The sequence below is a fragment of the Lissotriton helveticus genome, chromosome 2_1 (assembly GCF_964261635.1).
Source record: "Lissotriton helveticus chromosome 2_1, aLisHel1.1, whole genome shotgun sequence".
NCBI classification, from domain to species: Eukaryota; Metazoa; Chordata; class Amphibia; order Caudata; family Salamandridae; genus Lissotriton; species Lissotriton helveticus.
Window position 1 is genome coordinate 990,415,946 of NC_136059.1, and position 26,453 is coordinate 990,442,398.

Here is a 26,453-nt window from a genome sequence, read left to right on the forward strand (position 1 = left end):
AGCAAGGACGCACCCCTGTCTAACGCCTTTTGCAATGCCAAATGATTCCGAAAGCTCTCCATTGATGCCATATCTCACACATGCTTTTGCATCCGTGTATAGCTCTCGGAGAAATTTCAGGAGTGCAGGATCTACGCCCAGGTTACTCAAAATCTCCCACAACTTGGAATGAATTACGCAGTCAAATGCGGAACTCAAGTCCACATAGACCAGATAGAGATTACCGCCTTTGGCCCAGGCGTATTTGCCCATGAGCAAAGTCAGATTTAGGGCCTGTTCGACAGTACCCAATCCCTCCTGGAAACCGAACTGTAAGTCGGTTATGATCTTGTTCTCTGTGGCCCAGTCCCGGAGACGTTCCAAAATTAGTCTTCCGGCGACCTTGCCCAGAGAATCCAGGAGGGAAATGGGTCTGTAGCAGGCTGGGTTATCCAGATCTCCCTTTTTGAATATAGGTAGAAGCACAGAGGTGGACCAAGAATCAATAAGGCCAATCTGAGAAGCTGCGGACATAACCTGCGTAACGATTGGGGACCATAAGTCTAAGTTACACACAAAGATGTCAAGTGGCACACCATCAGGGCCGGGGGCTTTACCGGTCTTTGAGGAAGTCAACGCAGCAGTCACCTCCACAAGATCGAAGTGGAGGTCAATGGGATAAATATTATCGCTTGTAGAGGCTGCCTCCCCAAATCTGGAAGTCTCAGTTGTTAAAGTGGGGTTCCCAAAAATCTGTGAGTAGTGAGCTACCCATTTCTCTGCGGGTACTGCCACATCTAGATGGCGAACGGCAGTCACATCAGCTAGAAAAGGGGCCTTAACTGTTCGCCAAAACAAAGTGGTGTCCTTATTTAATGTACTCTGGTGCAATTGGGCCCAAAGGTAGTTTTTTATTTCCCGTTTGCGGGTTTTTTGAGCCAACTTGTAATTTCTTCTTAGAGAGGCTATTAAGGGTATGTCCCTGACTTGATTATGTAGGGCACTTTTTAGTGCGCGAAGGGCTTTTCGGCAGTGGGAATCAAACCACCCCCTGGAGTCCTTGTCATGAATCTTGTGTTGGCGTGTAAGCTCTTGTCGTATAGTTTCTAAGATTTTGGCAAAGCTAGAGAGGATCAGCTGAGGAGATGATGTCTTCTCCAAACAGTGGTGAATTAGGGGAAGGTTTTTTTGGATAATCTTGCTAGTGACCTCTGAGGGATTAATCTTTGACCATTTTACAGTATAGCCATTGATTTTACTCATCTCCAGGGAATGCTGCGTTAGAAGGCTTGTTTTTGAACAAGCTGGGGAGGGTATATTTAGTATTATGGTAATGCTATTGGAGTAGTGATCGCTGGAGGGATCAGTACCAGTTATAACAATTTTTAATCGATTATTTAAAGATTGAGTACACAGAATAAAATCAATAATAGTAGAAAAACCTCTACCATGGAAGGTCGGCTTAAACTCGACAGCAGGACTCACTAAATCATTCGCAAATTCGAGTTCAAGTGCAAAAAAACAGTTCTTTAAAGCAGCCCCAATACTGCAATGAGCAAAGTGGGCCAAGGGAACATCATGCTCATCTTGGAGCCCGCAAATACCTTTTTTGTAGTTGTTACATAAATAAACATTAAAATCCCCACCCCACACGACATGACATTGTAACTGCGGGTTCTTAACTTTTTGGTCATGCAAATATGATGAAGTTTCTAACAGAGATTTTACACAGTCAGCAGGTGTGGAATTGTTATACATGTTAATAAAATAATAACAAGAACTTTTGTCAGGAACTAGTTTAAAGATTTGGAAAATTGAAGATATTGACGGGACTTCCATAGTCGTAAATGGAATTTGGTTGGAAATATAGATAGCTAAACCACCCTTGGGTCTTCCATGAGCAGACGGTATGGCAGGAAAATTAAAGGTTTTGAAGCCCTGGATGTGGATAGGGTCTATTGCCCAGGTTTCCTGAAGGCAGATTAACTTATACTTATTAATCAAGTCGAGCCAAGACTGAAGGTGAGTCTTGGATCTAAGACCTGCTACATTCCAGTATAGGACTGGAAGATCCCAAGTTGATGGTAGAATAGGATTTGAAATCTGAAAATCGTCAGAAGGACGTAAGGGTTGGGACTGAACTATTGGGACAGGAAGGGAGGAAAAACGTTTTGGGTCACAGAGTTGTGGGATGATGTGTTGTTGACTCGGGGGTGAGTCCCCAAGGGGAGTTGGCTGGATGTAACAAGGATCATGATATATAGAAAGTGACGGCTGTGGAATCAGGGTTCGCGGAGGAGTGCAGGGCTCAGTGTGGGTATCAGACAAGGATGGCAGAGTAGAACCAACCATACGAGTTTTCTTGGAGATAAGTTTGGGGTTAATCGATACGTCGTTGGTGCCATTGTCTTTGGTAGATGGGGTTGGTGGTCAGTCTACCATATCCAAACAATCGTATCTGTTGGATAGCGGTGGGCCTCTCCAGTTGGTAAAGTGGCCAGGTAGTGGATTACTAAAACCGTAACCTGACCAGTGGTCTCGATCTCTATTTCCACCCCAGTTCCCCACCCTAGTCCAGGACCACGGGGGACCGGCATTGCGTCGTGAAGTCGGGGGGTAGAAGTATGACAAATTATGGGTGGCTATCCCTTCAGTGGAGATATGATCTCCCCAGGAGCAGATATGCTCCACTGTGTTAGGATCGGCGAAATTTACTATAACGCAGTCACCCTGGATGTTTTTGGGTTCATTACCTAGCCAGGGCACTCTGCGTACAGTGGTGACTATGTTGTCCAAAAAGGTTGGTAGAGGTCTATTTTTGGACAGCCAGTATATTACTTTATTTTTTAGTGACCAAACTGGTTCGTCCTGATTTGGGGGGAGTTCCGGGACGCCTGTCATTATTACTACGTAGGGGGATGCCTCAGGTGGAAGATGGATAGGGTGGCCCCTTCTCTTCCGATTACTCGGGATGGTGTTAAATCCAACAGAGCTTTTAGGATGGGTAGGGGCAAGGGTAGGAAGGGCAGGGGTAGGGGGGACAGAAAGTGGGGTAGGTTTGGTAGATGATAGTGGCTTAGGATTAGTTAAAGGTTGAGACGGTATGGGATTAGAAGATTTGGGAAGTGCTTGTGGCTTGGTTGTAAATACTAATGGTTGTTGTTGGTTAGGCTTCTCTGGGGCCTTTTGTTTGTTAGTATTGGGATTCGGTACAGTAGTACCAGGCTTTGACGTATTTGTATTATGAATAGTAGGCCTTCCTTGAGCCAAGTTGGGCTCTTTCTTGTTACCCTTATTTGAGTTTAGGCCTAGGGACAGTTGGGTTAATTGGGTCTGGACCGAGAGCAGAGCCTTTTCTATTGGTTCTAAATAGGACTTAAATAAATCTCCAATTCTGCTAAGCAACAAACTATCGTTACTACAAGTGTTAGTTGTGAAGTTACCATTTTCCATACCTCCTTCACTGTCATAGCTACTAGAGCTGGCACAACTAACATTCAAGTTATCCGTGTTAAGATCCGCTGCGTGTACAAAAGACAGGAAGGAAGTTGGTGAGGAGTTGTGGGAGAATTAAAGGTTTGTGGGGGGGGGGTGAGAAACAGAAGGAGTTGCAGGAATAGTTATGGGGGGAGGAGTAGTAATATGGTGAGACTTAGTAATTTCCTTCTTCTTCGATTTTTTGGGAACTGCTCCTTCGCGTGCACCCCTAGCTATAGTTGGGGAAGGGGCAACGTCTGTTTGGGTAGCAAAAATGGCTGGAGATTTTTCAAGTGAAAGATGGGATTCGGAAAGATCTAGAGACGCGGATAGATCCACTGTGCGGGGAACAGTGTGCGTCTCTGCATGTACTGTCAAGGGAGGGGGTAACTCAACAGGACGCTGGGGAGTTTTTGCAATAGCCAGTAAGCCCATTGAAGAGCGTCTGGCAATAGCCAGGTCCTGTGAGACCCTCCGTTCCAGTAAGATGATACCCTGCTCGATGGCCACATTGGCTTTAGTTATGAATTGGTCTATTGGCCCAACGACCTCAGCAGCAGTTTGGGCCTGCTTCTTAACAGTATTCCTGGTGGTTCTCGGAGACATAATGCAATGAAAATCGTTGCAATACAAAGGTACAGTAAATCTAATATGTCTTAAAATCAAACTACAAGAACCTGTTTAGAAGTATACTCAATATCAGCGAGGAAAAGAAGATAAAAGGCAAACTTAAATAGGGTGGCCCAGTCCAGTCTTGGCCGGTCTTGAACGGGCTTAAACGGGCCCGCCCTTGGCCCGGGCTTCGCCTCGCGCTTCGTTCCGCGCGCGTCCCGCGTTGCGTGAGGGACTGTTCAATTTATTGTGATCGTACTGGGGGGGCGTGGCCGCCGGGGAAAAGGCACCAGCTGTAAGGTGTAGAGCCTGCTGGTCCTCGCAGTCCCCCGGTGAAGGCAACAGGTAGTTTAAAGGTCCAGCGCACGCTGGGAGCGTGCAGGCTGTCCGCCGAGTGCGGAGACGCTCCCACCAGCGACGCGACCTTAACAGAACTGCTTGAGTTGTCAAATGCACCCTCCGTGTGCAGCGATAAGGCTTCCTCCTGAATGGCAAAAGCAGGTTTGGTCAAGTGAGCGGCACCCTTGGTCAAGTGAGCGGCACCTTTGGTCAAGTGAGCGGCGTGATAATTGGTGCTTCCGGGCTGTCCCTCAGAATTTGGGCTAGTAGTGTACCTGACTCGTCGGCCTCGGTATGTTTCCCTTGTGTGAAAGCTTGGTGGTCTATAAGTCGAAGGGTTTTCAGGGTCTCCGCATGTTTAATGCGAGCCTCCCATAGGGATTCCCGTTTGTCTGGGTCGGTCACCGTGGCTTGTTCCAACTCTGTAATTAGAGTTTCTACACCAATAAGACTCTTATGTGTTTCTTGTCTAGCCCCTACAATAGCACCTATTGCAGAACCCTGCACCACCACCTTGAGCGCGTCCCAATCTATTAGGTTAGAGGAAGCTGTATTCCAGTTTTCAGCAAAGTAATAACTAATGGTGGTAGATATTGTGGTCCGAAACGGGGCATCTTCCAGGAGTTGGGGCCATCATTTCCAGGTCTGGACAGGGGTTGGAACTCTGCCCCACGTAAGCATGAGCTCCAGAGGGTTATGGTCAGAGAAAGTTTTGGCTAAATAGGTGGACTGGTGTATATGTGTGACAATGGTATGGGAGCAGAGGAACCTATTGGGTCTGGTATGGAGCTGGTGGACTGGGGAGTAAAAGGAATATTCCCTATGTGTGGGCTGCAACATGCGTCATTGAGCCTCCAGCCCTGTAACCATGTGTTTAGAAGCTCAGCCTGTTTGTGGGCTCCACGTCGAGGACAGCATTACAGTCGCACCCCAGAATCCAGGGAATGGTATCCCACCCCGCCAGGGCTCTACCGAGGCTCTGAAAAAATGTGTCCTGATCGAAATTCGGAGTGTAGATGCTTCCCAGAACTACAGGCAGACCGTATAGAGTGCCCTTTAACAATATATATTGTCCGTGCGACGATCTAACTCTGTAAACGGGACCCCATGGCGAATCCATATACTCGCCCCTCTAGCAAAGGCCGAATAGTTGGTAGTGAATACATGGCCTCTCCACTTTTTGCGAGATTTCAATGCCTCCGACTCCATCAAATGTGACTCCTGAAGGAAGACAATATGTGCCCTCCGCCTAAGAAGGTAAGCATGGACTCTGTGATGCTTGTGCACTGCCCCTGGCCCTCGCACATTCCAGGGCAGCAGGTTGTAAGATCCTAAGGTGGCATTATTGCGAGGCATAAGTATATGATATGAGCTATGCTCCTTTCAGTTCGGAGCCAATGAGTGAACACAGACCAGGAATTCCCCATCCCTTGTGAACTAATTCTACTCGGCGCAGGCAATAAACAGGGCCGACCCAAACAAATAACTTGAACATACAAAGTCCATAGAACGGTACATTTGCTGTATGGGGGGTTCACGCTGCCAACCATACTATAGCTTGCTTGGGTACAGAGCTCTGGTAGCTCTACGGGGCCCTGGGGGGGTTTCTCGTAACATCTCGTATCAATCTGTGCAGGTCATGGAGAGAATTGCCTTATGCATTAATTCAGGGTCCCAACACTGACACTACCTAAAGGTCCTTATCAGATTGTACATGCTATGACTACATGCATAGATATAGCTAGAATAAAAGCATAACATTTCGGATCACACTCTATGAATTGTATACACATTATGAGCATGAGTGAGCCATCTCAGAAAGAAAGAAAAAGTATACTGCTTGGTTTGTTATATCGTTCTTGTGGCTCTATCGGCCCAACCGGTGCAGTCATACAGTGTATGTAGAGAGCCAGTCCCTTGCCATTCAGTTATCAAGTAAGCCATCCCCAGTCAGGGGCGTCGCTGAGGGAAAAAGAGTAATGATGTGGTCTGAGTCCGATTGAATGGTGCTGTCCTCTGAGTCCGTCGTGATCTTCGTGTTATCCCCGCGAAATGATCCAGCTGTAGCTGGCCCCTCCGCTCCCTCCGCCATCTTTTGAGCTGGAGTCAGACCGATTCTTGCAGGGTTCTTCGGGCCTCGACTGTGACCACGGGTTTGTTGTTGTGACTTTACGGGGCTATATCTCACAGAGCCCGACGACTTATCCTGACTTTGTTCCAGGTCCATCACCTCCAGCCATTCTTCCACATCATTGGGGCTGTCGAAGAAGTAGGTCTTCCTGTCGTGCATAACTTTAAGTCTGGCAGGGAACAATAGGGTGTATTTAAGCTGGGCTGCCCGTAACTTTTTCTTTACTGCTTGGAAGGAGGTCCGCTGACGCTGTACCATTATAGTGTAGTCGGGGTATAGAGAGATCCGCTGGTTTTCTAATTGGATTTGTGTTTTTTCCCTCGCCTTTTGTAAAATCACGTCTCGGTCTCTATAATTTAAGATTTTGACAATCCGAGGACGGGGCTGCGCTCCAACCTTTGGCGCCCCAGTTGGAATCCGGTGTGCCCTCTCCACACAGAAATATGGAGACAAGCCGCCAGGGTCAACGTGCTCTCGGAACCAAATTTCCATGAAGTCCCCAGGTTTAGTGTCCTCGTTGCCCTCACGAAGCCCAATAACTCGGACGTTGTTTCGGCGATTGCGGCCCTCCGCGTCCTTGATCTGGTCCCGAAGGCCATTAACTTGGTGTTGCAGCTGTTTTATGTGCGCAGTATGTTCTGAGAGTTGAGGGTCCATGTTATCCAATGCCTTCTCATGTTCTACTGTGTCGGCAAGTTTCCTGTGGTCTGCTCTCAGGAGAGTAAGGCCGGTCATAAGGGCTCCGATTTGCTGTTCTATTATTTTCCTAGAGTCCCGGATTACCTTTATTATCAGGTCCAACTTATCAGAATGGGTCTCAGCTGACCCAGTGGTGGAGGTACCCGGCGATGGTTCCCTAGTGTTGGACTCGAGGGTGGGGGGCGAAAAGGGGGGCGGTGTCTAGCATCTTACCTTTGAGTCTGCCCATCCTGGAGACCAGTCAGCCGCGAGTGCGGTTAAGGTATTTAAGGCAACGCGTTGCCGGTCTGGGAGCTTCGCCCTACAATGCAAGAAAAGGAGGTGGACCGCCCCGTTAGTCTTGAGCTATTTTGACCCACAGTCGAGCCCCCTACACTGCACCAGACAGGTATTAAGGAATGGGGCTGGGGGGGAGTGTCAGCTCACCTCTATTCCGATTCTTGCCTAGCAAGTCACATCATACAAATCCTTCCTGGGCCCCCCAGTCCGCCCCTTCTCAGAGGGTAGATAGGTTCCAGGGCTGCAGGGCCTGTCAGCGGCTGTATCAATCTGTCGACGTCCACCGTTATCTCGCCCCACTCTCGCTACACTCCAATCTCTGCCACTTCCAGGATGGGCCAGTCCCAGGGGGACCGCTGCTCCAGCTGTGTGTGTGTTTTTTTTTGCGCCAACTGCCGATCCCACGCGCCAGGGCCCCCAACAATGCCACCCCTGGCGTCTCCATGGCTCAACAGTAGGTGGGGAATCCGCTGCATGCCTCTCGCATAGGGGCCAGCCTGCCCAGCCAGGTATCGTATCCGTTCACTGTTAATAGACTCCAAATATACCTCGCGGCCAGTCCAGCCAGATCGCTCATCACATGCAGCAGGCAGCGGAGCACCGGGAAGGGAGGGGGGGTAGAGGAGGCCCACACTGGGCCCGGTTCTGACCGCGAGGTGCCCGCTCTCACCGTCTTTCAGTGCTGCATTGCCCCGTGGGCCGAGCAGGCCCACCGGTGGCGTCTGGACCCCGACACAGCAGCTGCCTGTTGTCGGCAAGGCCCGCCGGCCGATCAGGGCCAGCCGCCGACCACAGCCGGGGTCGCAAGGGACACGATCGTCTGGGATTTGCAAGGGCTGCAGCACGCTAGCCCCGTTGGGGCTCTGCAGGTAGGCAGTACACTCCGCGCTCTTAGTCAAGGGCCTTTAGCCGGCACTCCGCCGCCGCTCCACCATATCGGAACCACGGCTCGCCTCCCGGGCCATGATTAGCAGCCGTCGGGACCCTCCTGGCAGCGAGGATGCCCCGCAGCACGGCGATTCCATAGGATAATTCCCTCCAGGGTCCAGAGCCTCACCAGTTTGCGTCCGCCATCTTAGGCAGCTAGCCAAGCCACCCGTGAGCTCCCAACTCATGACGAAACTCCAGACTATCCAGAACACAGCAGCCAGACTCTACCTCGCCCTCTCCAAAAGGACTCACATCACCCCTCACCTCGGGAAACTCCACTGGCTACCAGTCGTCAAGAGATGCCAGTTGAAGCTGCTCACCATGCTTACGAGGCACTAAGCCAGCGTACCTCAACAGTCAAATTCATTTCCACCCACCTACCAGGAAACTCCGCTCTGAATCCCTCTCCCTGGCAGCCACCCGACGCATCCGCCGGACAGTGGAGGCCTATCGTTCTCCCACCTGGCGGCTAAGACCTGAAACAACCTCCCCCTGCACCTCCGAGACTCACCATCGCTCCAGCAGTTCATGAAGGACTTCAAAACCTGGATATGTAACCAACAACCAGGCAGCATGTTCTCCTAGCGCCTGGAGACCCTAACAGGTTATGCAGCCGCGCTCTCCAAATCTTGATAGATTGATGTTTTCTAACTTTTTGTGAACTCATAATTTGCGTACAATCATCTCATTTTGATTTCATCCAGGCGCAAGAGCGCGCGCAGAAATTTTGCTTAAATTCTTGACTTGCAAATTATTATTTAATTTAACAGTCACTTTGGCTAGACGTCTATTGCAAACTATCAGTTATGAACCCACGACTATATTCCACAGGATGCTGATGATGCATTTTTTTAATTAGTCATTTCTGTCTGGCTAGATTATTCTTTCTAAATTTTAATTCAAACGGATCTTTATATTGCTAATATGGCGGAAAAATGATTTCAGAACTAACGGACATTTTTGTTGACTTTGGTTGAGCTATAAAGGGCAAACGGTGTCAAAATGAGGTAAATTAAGATGGATTACATCATGCAAGAAGTTGCGCTACCAGATGGTTTAAAGGCAATTGTTAATTAAAACAGCACCATATTTCACTTGAGTAAAATCTACAAAGACTGCCTTTTAGGGCGCATACAATTGAAATGGTCTGCATCGTGGCAATACAGTTAAGTGCTTATCACTAGTATTTGGATTTTGATGCCATCTACAAAACCGAGACGGTACTTGGTGCAATAATATATCTCTGCAGGAAAAGTATACTCCCCTCTAACCTGCCTCCTCTTTGATCTAGTTTCGTCAGCTGTATGACAATAATGCAACTCTAAGCATTGGGTTTGCAGCTGGTATTGTATAGCCCTTTGACTAGCACATTGTTCCTGCTGTTGTGGCTGTGTAGTGCTGTGATACATACTATCTAGTTTTGGTGCTAGCAGGAGATTATATGACTGGTTTCTGTGTCCGTTTTGGGGCAAGCAGACTTCAGAGATTTCCATGTCCAAATTTGCATGAATGGTTTGTAGAGCACATGGTTTGTGTGAGTTTGTGATGGTAAACCCAGTCTCTTATTTGATTCTACTCTGTCCCATGCAATGTCCCCAAGAGGTAGAAGAGCTTCAATTGTAGTCAATGATTTATAGACTGAGACTTGATGAGAAAATCTAAAGGTAAAGCATGATCCGGCAGTATTCTGAAGCTTTTGTCAATGACATAATGGGTATCTTACAGGCGCTATTGACTCCATGTTATTTTTGTAAAGCTCTGAAATCTGTTACAGATGAAGCACTACGTGGTAGAAGTTTGCAGAGCATGTGAAGTTATGTTTGAGGAAGAGCTGTAAAAGCAGCAATTGTATGCATCACAAACTTTTTACCCTCTGATCATTAATAATGTTATTGTGAGTACAAAGTATTTATTTTTTAACAGATAGAAGAAGTGCAACAGTTCTTAAGGATGAAGCAAGATGAAGAGTTGAACAGACAGAAAAAAATAACTACCATTCGTAAGATGATAGAGGACTGGCAGAATGAGCTGAGTACCATGGGCAACTGTGGAAATCTGCAGCCAGAAATAGATGCAATAAGTGGTGAACTGAGGCAAGTTCAAGAAGATCGGGCAAACATTGACAGTCAAATGAGTGATCTGAGAAGAGAGAAAGAAATCTTGGAACGAGAAAAGAAAGGTAGAATTTCTCAAATTTGCTCTTTGTGTTACCCTTTCAGTTTAGTTGGCAATAGTGTTCATCATCTCCTTCATACATTATTTTATGAATGAACCTCTTTCTAGGTGTAACTACATCTCTCACCATTACTACTCTCCACATAACATTATCAACATCTATTCCATCTTAAGTTCCATTTCTTGGCATTTTTCTCACAAAATGACCTAAAGCTGTAATCTGATGAAGTTTAGGACTGGCATTTGCCAAGACATTTTGCTTTTATTAAAATGGTTCACTTACTATGTTAATTTATAGGGGTTTTCAACCTGCGCTCTTTATCCATTGGTTTGTTATTACCATTCATGTTTTAATTCTGCCCACTGCAGCATAACGCATGGGGCAGCCACCTTCAGCCTCTGACTAACTTCAGTGTGAGTGATGGCATTCTTCCCTTTTCCCAAGGAGTGCATCCACCAGTGAATACTATGTCAATTTGTTTGAGACCCCCAAAATATTTTTGCGATTTGCTAATTTTTTATTTATTTATTTAATATCAAGGACTAAATAGTTCCCCAACAATGAGGTTTTCAAAATGCAATTCCAAAACAAATATTGACAAAACCCAAAGGCTGGTGTGCAACCGATCTTTAGATTTTGCCAACCTTTTTTCTATCCTGCTCAGAAGTGATTGGTTCTCCACACGTGCGGTTGAGAAGGATATATTTTTATTTTCGTTTTTTATCCCTATTGTTTAATGTATGATGCAGGTCTCAATTGTTTGCCTGTGTGTATTATAATAATCTTAAAGAGACTATTAGTTATGGATTCCTCAACTTAGAATTACCCCAGGCATCAACCTGGATCGGGATACTTTTTTTTCAGCAGTACCCTTGCGTGTGATCGCTGGAATGATGTTGTTGTATCTACTTAGATGCCACCCCTGCGTGCTGACGTCAGCTCTTTCTTTTTCTGCGCCAGCCAGCGCAGATCCGGAGAGAGTGATACTTCTTGTCCCTTTTTGACTACTCTTTTGGACTTTTGTCGACTTCTTTTCGAGTTGTTCGACTCCCGGTGCACGAAGGGATGTCCCGTCCTCAAACCGGCTTCGAGGCTTGCGACTCCTGTCGTAAATTGATGTCTGTTACGGATTCAAACCTCGTGTGCCTTTGGTGTTTGGAGCGCAACTCCCCACCCAAAGTCATGCTCCGACGGCTGGGCCATGAACTCGAAGTCTTTGCGGGAGTGGTCCTGATAGCTTCTCGAGGCCCACCAACAGCTCTGCGCCGCTTAAGGTCCCGGTTGAGAGCAAGGTCGCGGGACCGGTCGCGGAGCCATCATCACCACGCCTCGTCGAAGTCTTCGGGTAAGTCGAAGCACAACAAGAAGGTGAAGAAGCCTTGTCGCTCTGCACGTTCTCCTTGGCCGAAGCGACGCAGGATGCGGAAGGTAGTCGTCCAGCTCTGCCTGAGGAGCCTGTTGGGTCGACTCCAAGCCTTCCCTCCCCTTTTCAGGGAGCCGGAGTGACCCCTGCCCAACTTTGTAGTTGTTACGAAACCCTCCACTTGATCTTTGGGCAGCCCGACTTCGCCGGCGTCCCTTCGGGCCCCGCAGACTCGACTGGTGGTTCTAGGCCTTCGATGCTGGCAGCTTTGGTCCCAGCACCGCAGGGCATCCAGGGATACAGGCCTGGATCCGGATCGGTGCCGGTCGACCTAACGACACCTCTGCTGTTGAATCCACTGACTACACCTCCGCCGCCGGTTGTGTCCCCAACCGGCGTTGACCCTGGCCCCCCCCCCTGATCTGGACACGGAGCCGGACTGGCGTCGACTGACTGGCGACCCTTTTTGCCCTTAGTGGCAGCCAGAAGAGGATGAGGAGGACTGTGAGGGGTCTGGTGACCCTTTGGCTGACCAGTTGAGTGAACTGGACTGGAGAGAGGAGTTGGGTGATGCCAGTGGTCTGGATACCTCACCAGACCCTGGTATGCTTTCTCCACCTACTGTGGCTACGGAGGAGGGAGCCTTGTATGCAGTGGTGTTGCGTAGTACGGCTGAGGCTTTAAACCTTGAGCTTCCTATGGTGGCGGTCAGGACCAAATTCCTGACCGAGGTGCTTTAACCGGCAGAGGCCTTTAAGGAGACCCTACTGCCATTCAATCAGGCCCTTACTGACATCCTTCTGGGCATCGGGTCCAAGCCAAGCACAGGGGCTCCTATGGATAAGATGTTTGCCCGACGCAACTGCCTGGCCCCGGGTGACCCACTTTTCCTCTCCCAACACCCTACCCCTGAGAGCTTGGTGGTCCAAGCCTCTACTTCTACGGACGCATTCCCTACTGCTCCCCCAGACAGGGAATGCAAAAAGCTGGACCATCTTGGGAAGATGTTTTCTTCTGTCAGCTTGGGACTGCGGTCGGTGAACACTGCATGTCTTTTGGGCTGTTATTCTCACTCTGTGTGGGATACAGTTGCGCAGGTTCTGCCACAGTGCCCAGAGGAGGCCACTCTCTCCTGTGCAGTCGCTGATGGCAGAAATGCAGCGAAGTTCGCCATCAGGTGTGGGCTGGATACCGCCGACCCGCTAGGCAGAACGATTTTGATGTCAGTAGTCCTGCGACGCTACGCCTGGCTGAGATCCACTGGCTTTTCGGGTGATGTCCAATCTACTCTTTTGGAAATGCCCTTTGATGGCCGTTGCTTATTTGGTGACAAAGCGGACAACGTGCTCAAGCGCTTTAAGAATTCTAGGGCTACGGCCAGATCCTTGGGCCTCGCTACCACCTCTCGCCCAGCGCTGTTTGCCTTTCGCCCCTTGTGTGGCTACGGAAGGGGTGTCCCGCCACATTCCACCCAGAGTCACAGACCTGCACAAACTGTTTAGCCTTGGCGCGGCTGTGGACGTGGGACCCAGCGTCGTGGGTCAGGGGGCCAGCGAGCTGGCCAGTCCACCAACGTCCCCTCTGCCGCAACCCTCCTAGTCTGTCCTTTCAGGGCCACCAGTTGCCAGTGGGCGGCCGGATCCGACTTCACCTCCCCCACTGGCAGACCATCACATCGGACAGGTGGGTTTTGCAGTTTGTCCGAAGGGGCCATTCCCTAGCCTTTGAGACTACCCCCTCCACCCATGCCACCACAATTCCATCGCATGTCGGAGGATCACTTGGTCCTTCTCCATCAGGAAGTTACGTCTCTCTTGGCCAAGGGGGATATCGAGTGAGTTCCTGCCCCAGAAGTAGGTTGTGTCTGTTACTCCCACTAGTTTTTGGTGCCACAAAAGGACAAAGGCCTGCACCCTATCTTGGACCTCAGGAACATCAACTGCTTCCTCCGAAAGGTGAAGTTCAGAATGTTGACATTGGCTCAGGTCTGCCCTCAACCCTCTATCTATCTTCAGATTTCTGTTCTTTTTGATAGTTATGAAGAAATGTAGCTTGAGAAATCCCAGTGTCACATTTATGATTGGTAATTGAGTACATATTCTATCTGTTTTTAGCCCTGACGAAGTCTCTTGGCTGTAAAGCCAGACGAAACACGTGTTGGCAAGATCAGCTGGCTACATGTAAATGAAGGTAAACTTGATGATTTGTACCAAGTGACTGGATTCATTTTGGATGAAATAAAGAAGATACAGAAAACTGCACTACTTTGGAAAACTATTATTGATAGGACTTTTGTATTTTCTAGAGTTGCTCAGGTTGAGAGTTGTTGTGGAAATTATTGGCATACATTGTATACCTTTTGTTACAACCTATGGCAGGAGTTGTATCTCCACCTTAGAGCATATGCTAGATCAACATATAAAAAATAGATACTGACTGTACTATTTGCGCAGTGTTCCCTACTGCCATAAAATTGTATATAGCCCTCAACCCAGGAGACTGGGTGGTGACGCTGGACTTGCAGGACGCCTATTTCCATGTACCCATCCTGCCAGCCCACAGGCGTCACCTATGGTTCACGGTGGGCCACGAGCACTTTCAGTTTACCGTGCTCCCCTTGGGTGTTCACTAAAGTGATGGCGTGGTCGCAGCTCATCTGCGCAGATCAGGTGTTCCAGTCTTCCCCTATCTCGATGACTGGTTGTTGAAGGCGAGCTCACCCCAGACTGTCATCGCCACCTCCAGACTACGGCAGACCTCCTGGATTCACTGGTGTTCATAGTCAGCGTGCTGAAGTCGCACCTGAACCTATCTCAGAAGCATCCTTTTCATCGGAGGGGTTCGGTACACAGCGCAGTTTCGGACCTATCCTCCTGAGCAGTGAGTCTGGGATATTCGGGCTATGATACCGATGTTTCCGCCTCTATCCGGGGTTTCAGTCAGAATGACCCTGAGGCTGCTGGCCCTCATGTCCTCCTGCATCCTGCTGGTGGATTTTGCCAAGTGGCATATGCGGGCTCTGCCGTGGGACCTGAAGTTCTGGTGGGCGCAGCATCAAGGGAATCTTTCTGATTGCATCCAGATCTCAGAGGACACTGCACACCAATTGCAGTGGTGGCTAACGAAACAGGATTGGGTCACCGGCAGATCCCTCACTCTCCCCCAACCAGAGTTCGGAGTGGTGACAGATGCATCACTTCTGGGGTGGGTCGGCCACATGGGAGAGGCGGAGATCAAAAGCCTCTGGTCTTCGGTGGAGTTCGGGCTCCATATCAACTTTCTGGAGCAACGGGCGATCCGTCTTGCATTGAAGGTATTCCTTCCCTCTATCTGGGGAAGAGTAGTGCAGGTGTTCACGGACAACACCACCGCCATGTGTGGTACTGCAACAAACCGGGCGGGGTGGGGTCATGGACCCTATGTCAGGAGACTCTCTGCCTTTGGACATGGCTGGAACATCAGGGCATTTCTCTGGTGGTTCAACACCTGACAGGTTCTTTGAACGCCAGGGTGGACAAACTCAGTTGCAGGTGCATGATGGATCATGAATGATGTCTTCACTCGGAGGTGGTGCAAGGTCTCTTTCAGCAGTGGCAAGAGCCTTTGTTAGAGCTATTCGCCACCGAAGAGAGCGCACAATGTCAGCAGTTCTTAGTGTTGGAATTTCCAAGGCGGCACTCGCTGGGCAATGCTTTTCGTCGCGAGTTGCCGTCGCGAGTTGCCGTCTTCTGTACGCCTTTCCGCCTATACCACTTCTGCCCAGAGTGCTGAAGAAGATCAAGCACGACCGGGCCTTAGTCATCCTTGTGGCTCCGGACTGGGCATTGAGAGTCTGGTATCCCGAGCTCTTACACATGGCCATCGATCCTCCGATCAGACTACCTCTTCGGGAGAATCTTCTGTCGCAGCTTCAGGGGACGGTCTTCCACCTGAACCTGTCCAGGCTCCACCCCTTTGCTTGGAGATTGAGCGGCGACAGTTGACCACTTTGGACATTCCTCCCGAAGTCTGTAACATTATCTTGGCAGCCAGGCGTCCCTCCACCAAAACGGTATACGCCTGTAGAGGGAACAAATTTGTGGCGTGGTGCACATCGAAGGCTGTGGATCCCCTTTCTGCCCCTCTTTCTAAATTTCTTTTGTTCCTCCTTTCTTTAGCCCAGCAGGGCTATTCTCTGGGCACCCTTAAGGGCTATCTATCGGCTGTTTCAGCCGTTCTTTGGCTTCCTGATCAGCCTTCTCTTTTCAAGTCCCCTATTGTAAATCGTTTCCTTAAGGGAATTACTCTCTTGTTTCTTCCAATTCCTTTCATAATGCCCCAGTGGTACTTGAATCTTGTTCTGACTTGCCTTATGTGCGCTCCTTTCGAGCCGCTACATAATTGTCCTCTCAGACTTTTGACACTCAAAACTGCCTTTGTGGTTGCCATCACCTCTGCTCGCAGGGTGAGTGAGCTTCAGGCTCTTTCTACGAAACCTCCTTTCCTGGCTGTTCATCCGGACAAGGTAGTCCTTCGCACTAAGCCTTCCTATCGTCCCAAAGTGGTTACCTCTTTCCACATAGGACAGACCATCACTTTGCCCACCTTTTTCTCGTCCCTGCATCCTTTTAAACAGGAGGAGAGGCTCCACCTTCTAGATCCAAAACGTGCACTTTCCTTTTACCTGGATCGCACAAGACCATTCCGGGTGGATGGTCAACTCTTTGCTGGCATTGTAGGCGCCATGAAAGGTCGGGCCGTGCAAAAACAAACCACCTCTTGATGGGTTGTCCTTTGCATTACAATATGCTATTCCTTGGCGAAAAAGGAGCCTCCAGTAGGGCTGCGCGCCCATTCCACCAGGGCGACGGCAGCCACTACTGCTTTGGGACATGGAGTTCCCCTGAATGACATCTGCCAGGCAGCCACATGGGCATCCCTGCACACGTTCACTAAACATTACTGCATGGACAGCCAAATCCGGAGAGACGGCTTCTTTGGCCGTTCAGTTCTCCAGGACTTTCTGGTGTGAACTTAGCAGACCCACCTCCGGGGTTCATATTGCTGGGCTATCTATTCTAAGGTGAAGAATGCATAACTAATAGTCTCTTTTATATGAACAAGTTACTTACCTTCGGTAAGGATATATGTGTAAGAGACATATATTGGCTGTGGATTTCTTCCCACCCCACTCATCCTCCCCGTTCTGCGAACTGACTTCTAGGGAAAGGGACTCCTGTTCAAGACCCTAGTTTTGTGCACCAGTGGTCAGTGTCTTGCATGGCTCTTCGCTTCTGGCGTGGAATGTCATGTAAAGAACTGATGTCAGCGCGTAGTGGCAGCGTCGAAGTAGATACCGCTACGTCGACCGAAGACACCTATAGATGCACAAGGGTACTGCTGAAGAAAAATTCTCTGGCTCCAGTCTGACGCCTGGGGGTAATTCTAGGGTGAGGAATACATAACTAATATATGTCTCTTACAGATATATCGTTAACGAAGGTAAGTAACTTGTTCTTTTGGTTACATCGTTTCATTGTTCTTAAAACCAATTTTTTTTTCTCAAGAACAGGTAGTGGTGGTTCATCTTTACGCTGTGCAAGAATTGGACGGAAGTTCCTTAGATTAAAAAAAGAAAAAGCAAAAAAGGACACAATGACAGAATTTAATTTCCAATCAATAGATTTGTGCATTCATGCTGTTTTCCTAGCAATAGCAATTTTTTTAATTCAAAATGTATGACCATAAAACAAGCCCCCTTTCACTCTTAACACTATTGCAGTTCAGGATCATCCTCTTTTTGACTACCCAGTTGCCCTAGAACTAGCACTATTGGTAGGGAGTTTTTCATTTATCTAGGTAACTAAAAGATGTCACAAGCTTTCATAATTTAACCCTCCGCTTCAAACCAAATATGATTAAATTATGCCCCTTTTGTAATCATGTTCCAATTTTCCCAAGGTAACCAGTGTTGGAGCTTTGAGGTTCAGTTATCCAAGGGCTGACAGGACGAACTTGGTTCGTGTGAGTCACAAATGACAAAATGGCAAGGCAAATAGAAGAAACCTACACACGAATAGATTCAAAGTTCAAACCAGAAAAGTTTATTTAAATTCAAGAATCATTACAAAAGATAATTGGTAATTTAATTCAAATCAGCATCAATATATCATCATTCAAAATAAATATAGGTTCAGAAAGAGGACTTGTATGAAGCCTGGCTCTAAGAAAACATGCAAAAGGTTTGGCAATTAAAAGATTTCTAAGTGCAGAATATACAAGCCAACTAACATAGGAATGACTCAGTTCTTCAAAAGACAAGAAAGGTATGGCAGAAAAGCCAATTTTGTAGGGTTTCAAACAGTGTAAGTCATACTCATGACATTGTGCGAAATGAAGTAATAATGATATAAACCAATAGTTTTTCATAAACACACGATTCACTTGCTGCAACACTGCTAGAAATTCCAAATGAATCCATAATTCATGCTATCTCTTAGCCTAAGAACAAGAGAACAGCATTACATCATTGCACCAATTAAATTCAACCAACCATTCAGAGTCGTCTGCAGGAACAGAAAAAGTTCTTGACTTGTAAAGAGTGGATACAGTTAGAATACAGCTTCAGACAAAGATACAAAATAAATTGCATTTCGTTTCAGCGCAGCCCCACAGACTATATACCATTTCTTCTACTTTATGAAAACGCAAGCACTGTAGAGAGAAAAACATGCATACAGAAAACTTTTCATTGCCCTTTTAAAAGTCCCATTTTCTTCAGCAGTCAACATAAGGCAAGAAAGGCCTATTACATTTATATTTTGCAGCCTCGTTATTCTAACTTTAAACACACACAAATGAACATTAAACTTGTCATTAATCTGCTCTGACAACCCTCTCTGATGGTTTTTGAAATCATCACAAACACACCATACTACTCTACAATAGTATCTCATTATTTTTGACTCTTCTTCAGTTCCACATAGGGTTTCAGCTCATCGTAAATCTTCGATTTGATGTCATCCAGTTTAATTTCTTCTCTTTCTTTATCTGGTCATCGCCATCTTCAAGCAAATGAATGTAAGTATTTTCCCTAAAATTTGCAAACAAAACCTCTGGAATCTAGACAACTAAAATGAAGCATTACTGTGATATAAATCGCATCAAAGTAAGTCGGTCTAAGCACATGCAGGCATATAATTCCGGAGTTCAGTTCACGGGTTCTATGCAGACAAAACTATCTTTTAAAAAAAAATTGTATTTATACATTTTTCCGTTTAAGAACAACACGATCCAGAATTCATTCAGCGATACACAGTACAGAATATATAAATGCAATGCATGACAATAACAGTACAATCAATTGCGTCTTAATAGTATATAGTGAGATGACAAATCATACAGCTGTGGCATAAAACAGTGTAATCCAGAACATCATCCATCATTTAAAGATACATACATAGCTAGTGAAGGGGCCCCAAATGTCTTGAGGCCGAGAGGCCTGCAGCAGTTCCTCCTCATAATATAGCAATTGGGCCAGACTGTAGGCCACATCGTTCAGCCACTGTGCCATCTGGGGTGCAGGTATACCATCCCAGTGAATAGAGACCCTACGTCGAGCCAACAGTAGGCCCATAGCAACCAGTTTTCGAGTAGCAGATTTGAACGCCAACACATTACCTAGGAGACATACAATCATGGTACAGGGTATTAGCTCGCCAACCATTTCCCCCAGCGCCTCTGTAACCTTTAGCCAAAAGGTTGACACTTTCGGACAACCCCAGGCTAGATGGCGAAAGTCAGCACCCTCCACCCCGCAGCGCCTACAGCAAGACGAGGCCCTAAGCCCATACTTGTGAAGTTGCAGCGGCTTATAATACATTTGGTGCAAATACTTATTTATTTATTTATTTAAAGAGTTTTGTATAGCGCGAACAGGACCCATGGGTATCAGAGCGCTTTACATATCAAGAGATAGTAAGGAGACATATCTTGTACAGAAGAGTTAAACAAAGTGAATTAACCTCAGATTACCATTGGATGCATACTGACCTGTCAATCTGCAGCATGCCTCCCATTCCTCTTCAGTGAGTGGGTGCGGCAACACCTCGTTCCATTGTCCCATAGGCCCCAATGCTATGGTTGCTTCATCAGCCTGTGAAGCACTATATAGCCTGGCTATCACTTAGTTCTGAGGGGGGAAGAATACATTAGCTGTAGCGCTGTCAAAGTTGGGGGTTCATTAGGAAACCCAGGATATAATGCCCGGATCGCAGCTCTCAGTCGACTATATATAAATGTTGCAATGATGTGCCCAGTACCCCCACCTATAAAAGTTTGCAGATCAATAAATTTGCCAGCAATGTAGACATTAACCATCGTATGTATCCCCCCCCTCATGCAATACCTTGAGGGAGCCTGGTTCACTAGATACCGATATTCCCTCATGATGCAGGAGCGGCATGGACGGTACGTACAATGGTAGCCGCGATGCACGCTTCCCAGCTTCCGCCATGCCTGTGCCATACAGTGTACTGTATCTATCTCATCTTTCTCATTGACAGATGTGCTATTGACAATCATCGCCTGTAAGGGAACCGGCCATACTGCCCCAGCCTCAACCGCCCCATGCGGCGTATATGGAGGTGCATTCTGCCAATAAAAAGCATATTGCGCTTGCGCACAGAGGTAATATAGATTCATGTCAGGCACCTTAAAGCCTCCACACTCATAGGGGCGCGTCAGGACATCCCATTTCACACGTGGCTTTTTCCCTCCCAAGCCAAAGTGATCAGTATGCCGCGAAGCGTGTTAAAAAAGGTGGGTTTTAACACTATGGGAATGGTAGTGAAGAGATATAAAAATGTGGGTAGAACTAGCATTTTCAACAGGGCTACACGATCTGCAAAGGTCAATGGCAGTCGTATCCAACGGGCCACTTGTTCCTCTAGCCGAGTGATCGCCGTGCCGTAGTTCTCGCTGATTACACATTGCGAATCTCTGTGCACCCGTACCCCTAAATACTTAACAGGCTCGTCACTCCACATTAGTGAGAACTCCAGATCAAATCGCTGCGTGGAATCTGTCAGGGAGAATATCACTGATTTATCCCAATTTATCCCTAAATCAGAGTGTCGTTCAAAGCGAAGGTATTCCCTAATAAGCTGTTCCAAGTATACTGCAGGCTCTCGCACGTACAGAACCATATCGTCAGCGTACATAGACACTGCCAATGGCCTTTGATGGAATCGCAGCGCCGCCTTAGCATGCCGCTGTTACAAGATGCAGGCCAGGGGTTCTAACACTATTGCAAAAAGTATAGGCGACAGCGGACAGCCTTGCCGCATACCTCGCCGAATTGGGAATTGGTCAGATGTTCTACCATTTATTCGTACCCGAGCTATGGGATTTTCATATAGCAACTTAATTCAGTTAGTGTAGATATAGGGGACCCCCAAACGATGCAGTACCGCAATCATGTAACGCCAGGAGACAGAATCGAAAGCCTTCGCGGCGTCCAAGAGGACGGCAGAGTAGGCTCCAGAAGGTGCAGAACTGCAAATAGCGTACGGAAGTTGTGAGCTGTAGAGCGGGCTGGGTCAAACCCCGACTGATCCGGCAGGACCATGACCGGCAACAGGAGCTACAGCCTCGTAGCGAGCACCCTTGCCAGTATTTTGACGTCTGTATTCATTAAGGATAGGGGTCGATAGGACTCACACCTATCAGAGGGCTTGCCCGGTTTTAATAGTGTCACAATGAGTGCCTCCCACAGTGTGCTTGGTAGCGTTTGCTGTTCGTAGACTTCGTCAAACATGAGATGCAGTTGGGGTACCAACAGATCTGTATATTCTTTTTAAAAAACTCTGCAGGGAGCCCATCCGTGCCCGTGGCTTTACCATTAGGCAAGGCACTGATTGCATCCCTAATTTCCCCAGCTGTTATCGGGTGCATTAAGAAGTCCTGTTGCCCCTTGGAGAGCCATACCTAAGCAATATCCTCTAAATACTGAGCTATCTCCTCCTTGTCCGCCGTCTGCCTAGCCCTATACATATCTGTGTAATACTGCACGAACGTTGCAAGAATACCCGCAGTGTCACAATGCCTACTGCCCTGACCCTCAATAGCCTGCATTACACTCTTGTGTGCCCGGGACTCTTTGATTTTGTCTGCTAGCGCCCTGCCGGGCCTGCCGCCCTCCCCATAATATCTAGCTGTCCAACGGCGCGATAGGTGCTTAACTTCGGAATCTGCCAGGTCATTGTATTCAGTAATCTTGGACCTTATTGACGCCAGGATCTGAGTGTCTGACGCAGTATCGTATTGTCACTCCAGATCTATCAGGTCTTGTTCTAAACGTGTCATAGAGCCCCGTATTGATTTTAACACTCCTGCCTGGAGCCCTTTACAAACCCCTCGGATCGTAACCTTAAACGCCTCCCATAGCTTACTATAGCTATCCACTGAGCCTGTGTTTTCCTCAAAGTACTTAACGATGGCATCACACACCCCCTCCCGGAATACCTGATCCTGCATGGCCGAGGCCTGCAGCCTCCACTGAAACTGTGGCGGTGTGTAATTAGGTATAGTAAGCTGAATTAGGGATGGGGAGTGATCAGAGAGGGTTCTAGGCAAATGGAGGGCCTCCGTGATGAGAGAGTTCACCTCATCTGTGACTAACCAGTAGTCCATCCTGGACCATGAGTTTCGTGCATAGGAGTAACATGTACCTTCCCTCTGTCCTGGATGTCTTAGTCTCCAAACATCTACAAGAGACAGCGTCTGCATCCCATTCCTGATGGCTTGTGTGGCTTTCTTGACTATGGGATCTGCCACGGATTGATGATCCATATAGAGGTCTAAGACCACATTAAAATCTCCCCCACAATCCAGTGGGGCCAATGGCAGATGATAAATCTTGTTCCAGAGTTCATCATAGAAATCAGGGTCATCCGTATTAGGACTGTAGAGGTTAAGCATAGTCAAGAACATGCCACAGAGTTTCCCCTGTACAATAATATATCGGCCATTAGTGTCGATATCCACATGTCATCTGGAACGGGCAGCCCTTTCGTATTAAAAGCATGACTCCCCCCGGCATAAGAGGAATAGGTGGACGCCCATTTAACTTCAGCCCATTTTGTAGCTACTTTCTCAGCAGTCTGCTTAGTCAGATGGGTTTCTTGAAGAAAAGCCACCTGTACATTGTGCCTATCAAGATAGGCGAGCACCTGCCTCGTTTTCTTCGGATTGTTAAGGCCCCGAACATTCCACGTTAGCCACGTGAGTTTGCCCACATCAGCCACAGCTTACACTATAATTGAGTGATCTAACATATTGAGACATTGCATATAATCTGTACATCACACTCTGACTAGCATAGAGTATTCTGAATCGTTCAGTAAAACATGGAAACAAACACCCAGAAGACCCCCCTACCCACACAGGCAACCCAATTATGTCCGGCCACCCCATAAAAAAAACACTATGAAACAAATCCCTCCCCCCCGCCCACCAATTGCAGAAATCCTGCCCATACTCAGAAAAAAACCAACAAAGTACTTGGGGAGTACCTGTACGTAAGACACTAGTGGCCCACATGCCCCCACATTGAAGCGTGGGGGGGTCAGGGCCAGAACTGTAGGCCACCTCGGCCCACCAATCTGCAAAGTCATGTGATCCCATACACACGATAGCTTAAAAAGAAAGGAAAAAAGAAAATAGCGGTATTCACCATCGACCCACTCCTAGCAACATAGTAGTTATGCACAGTCACAGGCCATAATAATTATAACAACAACATAAGAGGTGTCAATGGCATAAGTGCAGCAACAAGAGAGACCCACTCTTCAAAAAAAATCCAAAAAGCCAAATATACTATCATTATCATATCCCTCGGTCAGCAAGATGAAGAAAGGGGACTCGGAGAGATCAATATCAGTATCCATATGACTTACTATTCCTAAAGTTCATAGGCAGAGTCCAACTTAGTGGCCATGATATGAGACGTACCCATATCCCCATTGCACATCCACAATATAAACCACAGAGAAAAGTCTCACACAGTTCCAAGTGTTCTGTACTCCATCATTGTGCACATCACAGTGACAGAAAGGCGCCACACATCGCATGCAGCGTTATCAATCTTCGTCTTCCACAACGTCGTGCTCTGCCATCGAGCGAGTTTTGCGTTCAAGCTGTTTGATGTACTGCATAGCGTCCTCCGGAATCGTAAAAATTCGTGGTTTGCTGCCATGTTAAATCTTAAGCCGGGCTGGATACAGCATTGCATATGGTATTTCCAACGCCGGCAACTTTTTTGACAGGTTGAAATTCACGTCTGGCCTGTTGCACCGCTGCCGTGAAGTCTGGGAAGAGCTGAACCTCCATGCCCTGATATTTCGTAGTGCCCAATTCCCTCGCCAGCCGCAAGGCCGCGTCGCGGTCACTGTAATTAAGGAGTTTGGCTATTATTGGACGCGGAGGAGCCCCCGGGACCGGGCGAGGTGCAAGTGACCGATGTGCCCGCTCCACCACCAGCAGGTTAAAAAAAATTTCGGCCCCAAACATTGTTTTCAACATGTCCTCAATGTAGAGCTCCATTTTCACGATATTCGTGGACTCTCGGACCCTTATAATGCGCAGGTTGTTGCGCTGGGACCTAGTTTCGAGATCCTCTTTTTTGGCGTTGATCACCTCAAGTAGCTTCTCCATTTGCGCACACGATTTTGTGATGTCCTTCACCTTGTCCTCTGAATTAGAGGTGCGTTGCTCTGCTTCCGTGAGGCGCGCCTCATGCTTATCAAGCTTGGACGCCATGTTGTCCATACGAAGAGTGAGCGTATCGATTTTCCCATCGATGGTTTGCAAGCTTTGTTGCATCACCAGCAACATCCTTTCGAGCTTGCCAGTACCAGTAGCCTCTACATCCGTGTCCGTGTTCGACATGACCTGAGGGTCGCTTTCTTAAGGCGCTTGGACTCAAAAGTCAGCTTTGGCTGGACCTGCTTGTCAGGTTTCCCCATTGTTACCGGGGGGGGGGGGGGGGGGGCAGGGGTCAAGCGGACGTCGATAGTCGAGGTCCAAACAGCACCCAAAGATCCGGCCAAGTAATTTGTAGGACTGAGAGGAGGTCACAATAGTCACTGCAGCAACACTAGAGGTGGGGCGGCCCACAAGCGTAGATCCACCAGGGCGTCGCTCGCTATGCTGAACTAGCAAGGAGCGGGCCTCTCAGGTAGGTTGACCCATAAATCTGCCACTAGGTCCCAGACTGTGCAGCCAGTAGATGGTAACAGGAGAAAAGCGCCCCCAGAGTTAAAAAGGCGGCTGTCACCGCTGTCACGAAATGCTGAACAGACCAGGCCCGCACCAAGCCCAGCGCGCCTTCCTGCAAGCCACGGGGTTATCCCTGCACTCTCCGCAGTCGCAGCCGGTGCCGCCAGCGCGGTTCAGGCCCAAAATGCGGTCCCCAGGGGAAGTAAAGGTCGCAGACCAGTCTTCCCCTGGGGTATTCGCGCGAGACCGGAAGGACAAGGTGTGGGGGTGGGGTTTAGAAGGGGACGGGGTGGGGTTTAGGCATCTATAAGGAGTGGGAAGAGGCAGAAACAGCCTCTTCTAACTCCTGAGCACCACCGGGGGGTCGTTAGAAAGTTTGTCTTCGGTAAGTGCGTGGTTTGGGGTAGGGGCCGATTTTGGCGATCGGCGGTTTGTTTTTTGTTTTGTTTTGCAATGGTTGCAGGGGGCGTGCGGGTGTGTTTCCTTGGGCTACGGTCTGTGTTTTCTTCGTCATTCATTCCGGCATTTGGACGGCGGGGTTTCCCGGGGGTGCCGGGGAGCTTCGCACCTGGTCCGGCATGCCCGGTGGGGGGTATTTATGGTGGACGGCGGCGCAGTTTGGGCCAGGGGTTGGGGCTGCGGCCGGGGGGGCGGGTGCCGGCATTTGTGTTTCCTGGTTGCTTGGGGGCCTGCGGTTTGGCGATCCTGGGAGTGTGTGTACGGGGCCCCAGGTGTTGTCCGGCAGCAGTATATGCGGGCGGCAGGCCGGGCTGGACCTTTTTCGGATGTGCGCGGTTGCTGGCTTGGCCTCTGTCCTGGGGGGGTGGCCTCATGGTGCGCGGGGCGGGAGGCGGCCTTGGCGGACGGGGGGGGGGGGGACTGGTCTGGCCGTGCATGGGAGGGAAGCTGGCGGCGTTCTTACCCAGTTTGGGTGCGACTAATGCACGGTAGTGCGTGCGCTGGCTGCCTCTGTGGTCGGCGGGGGCTGGGGGGCCGGCGTGTCCTGTCGCGCACCTCGTGGGCTGGGGGGGGCGGGGCTTCCTTAAAGAAGTCCGGGGCTCTTTTCCGCGGCCTTGCTCCTGGAGGGGGGGCGGGGGAACTTTTGCCTGGCGACGGTGGGGGACCTTTGGGGGGGCGGTGTTGGTGCCCCCCCTCCCTTTTGTGTCTCTATTATGTTCCCCCGCTGCAGGGTGCGGTGTGGCCTGGATTAT

General features: G+C 48.6%; 1 protein-coding gene across 1 annotated transcript in view; it reads left to right on the forward strand.

Moving 5' to 3' along the window:
• Positions 1-26,453, forward strand: part of SMC5 (structural maintenance of chromosomes 5) — a 699,122-nt gene that overhangs the window by 197,170 nt on the left and 475,499 nt on the right. The window contains exon 9 of the mRNA XM_078675750.1: positions 10,370-10,625. Within this exon, the coding sequence (XP_078531876.1) occupies positions 10,370-10,625 (256 nt within the window). The remainder of the gene's footprint in view (positions 1-10,369; positions 10,626-26,453) is intronic.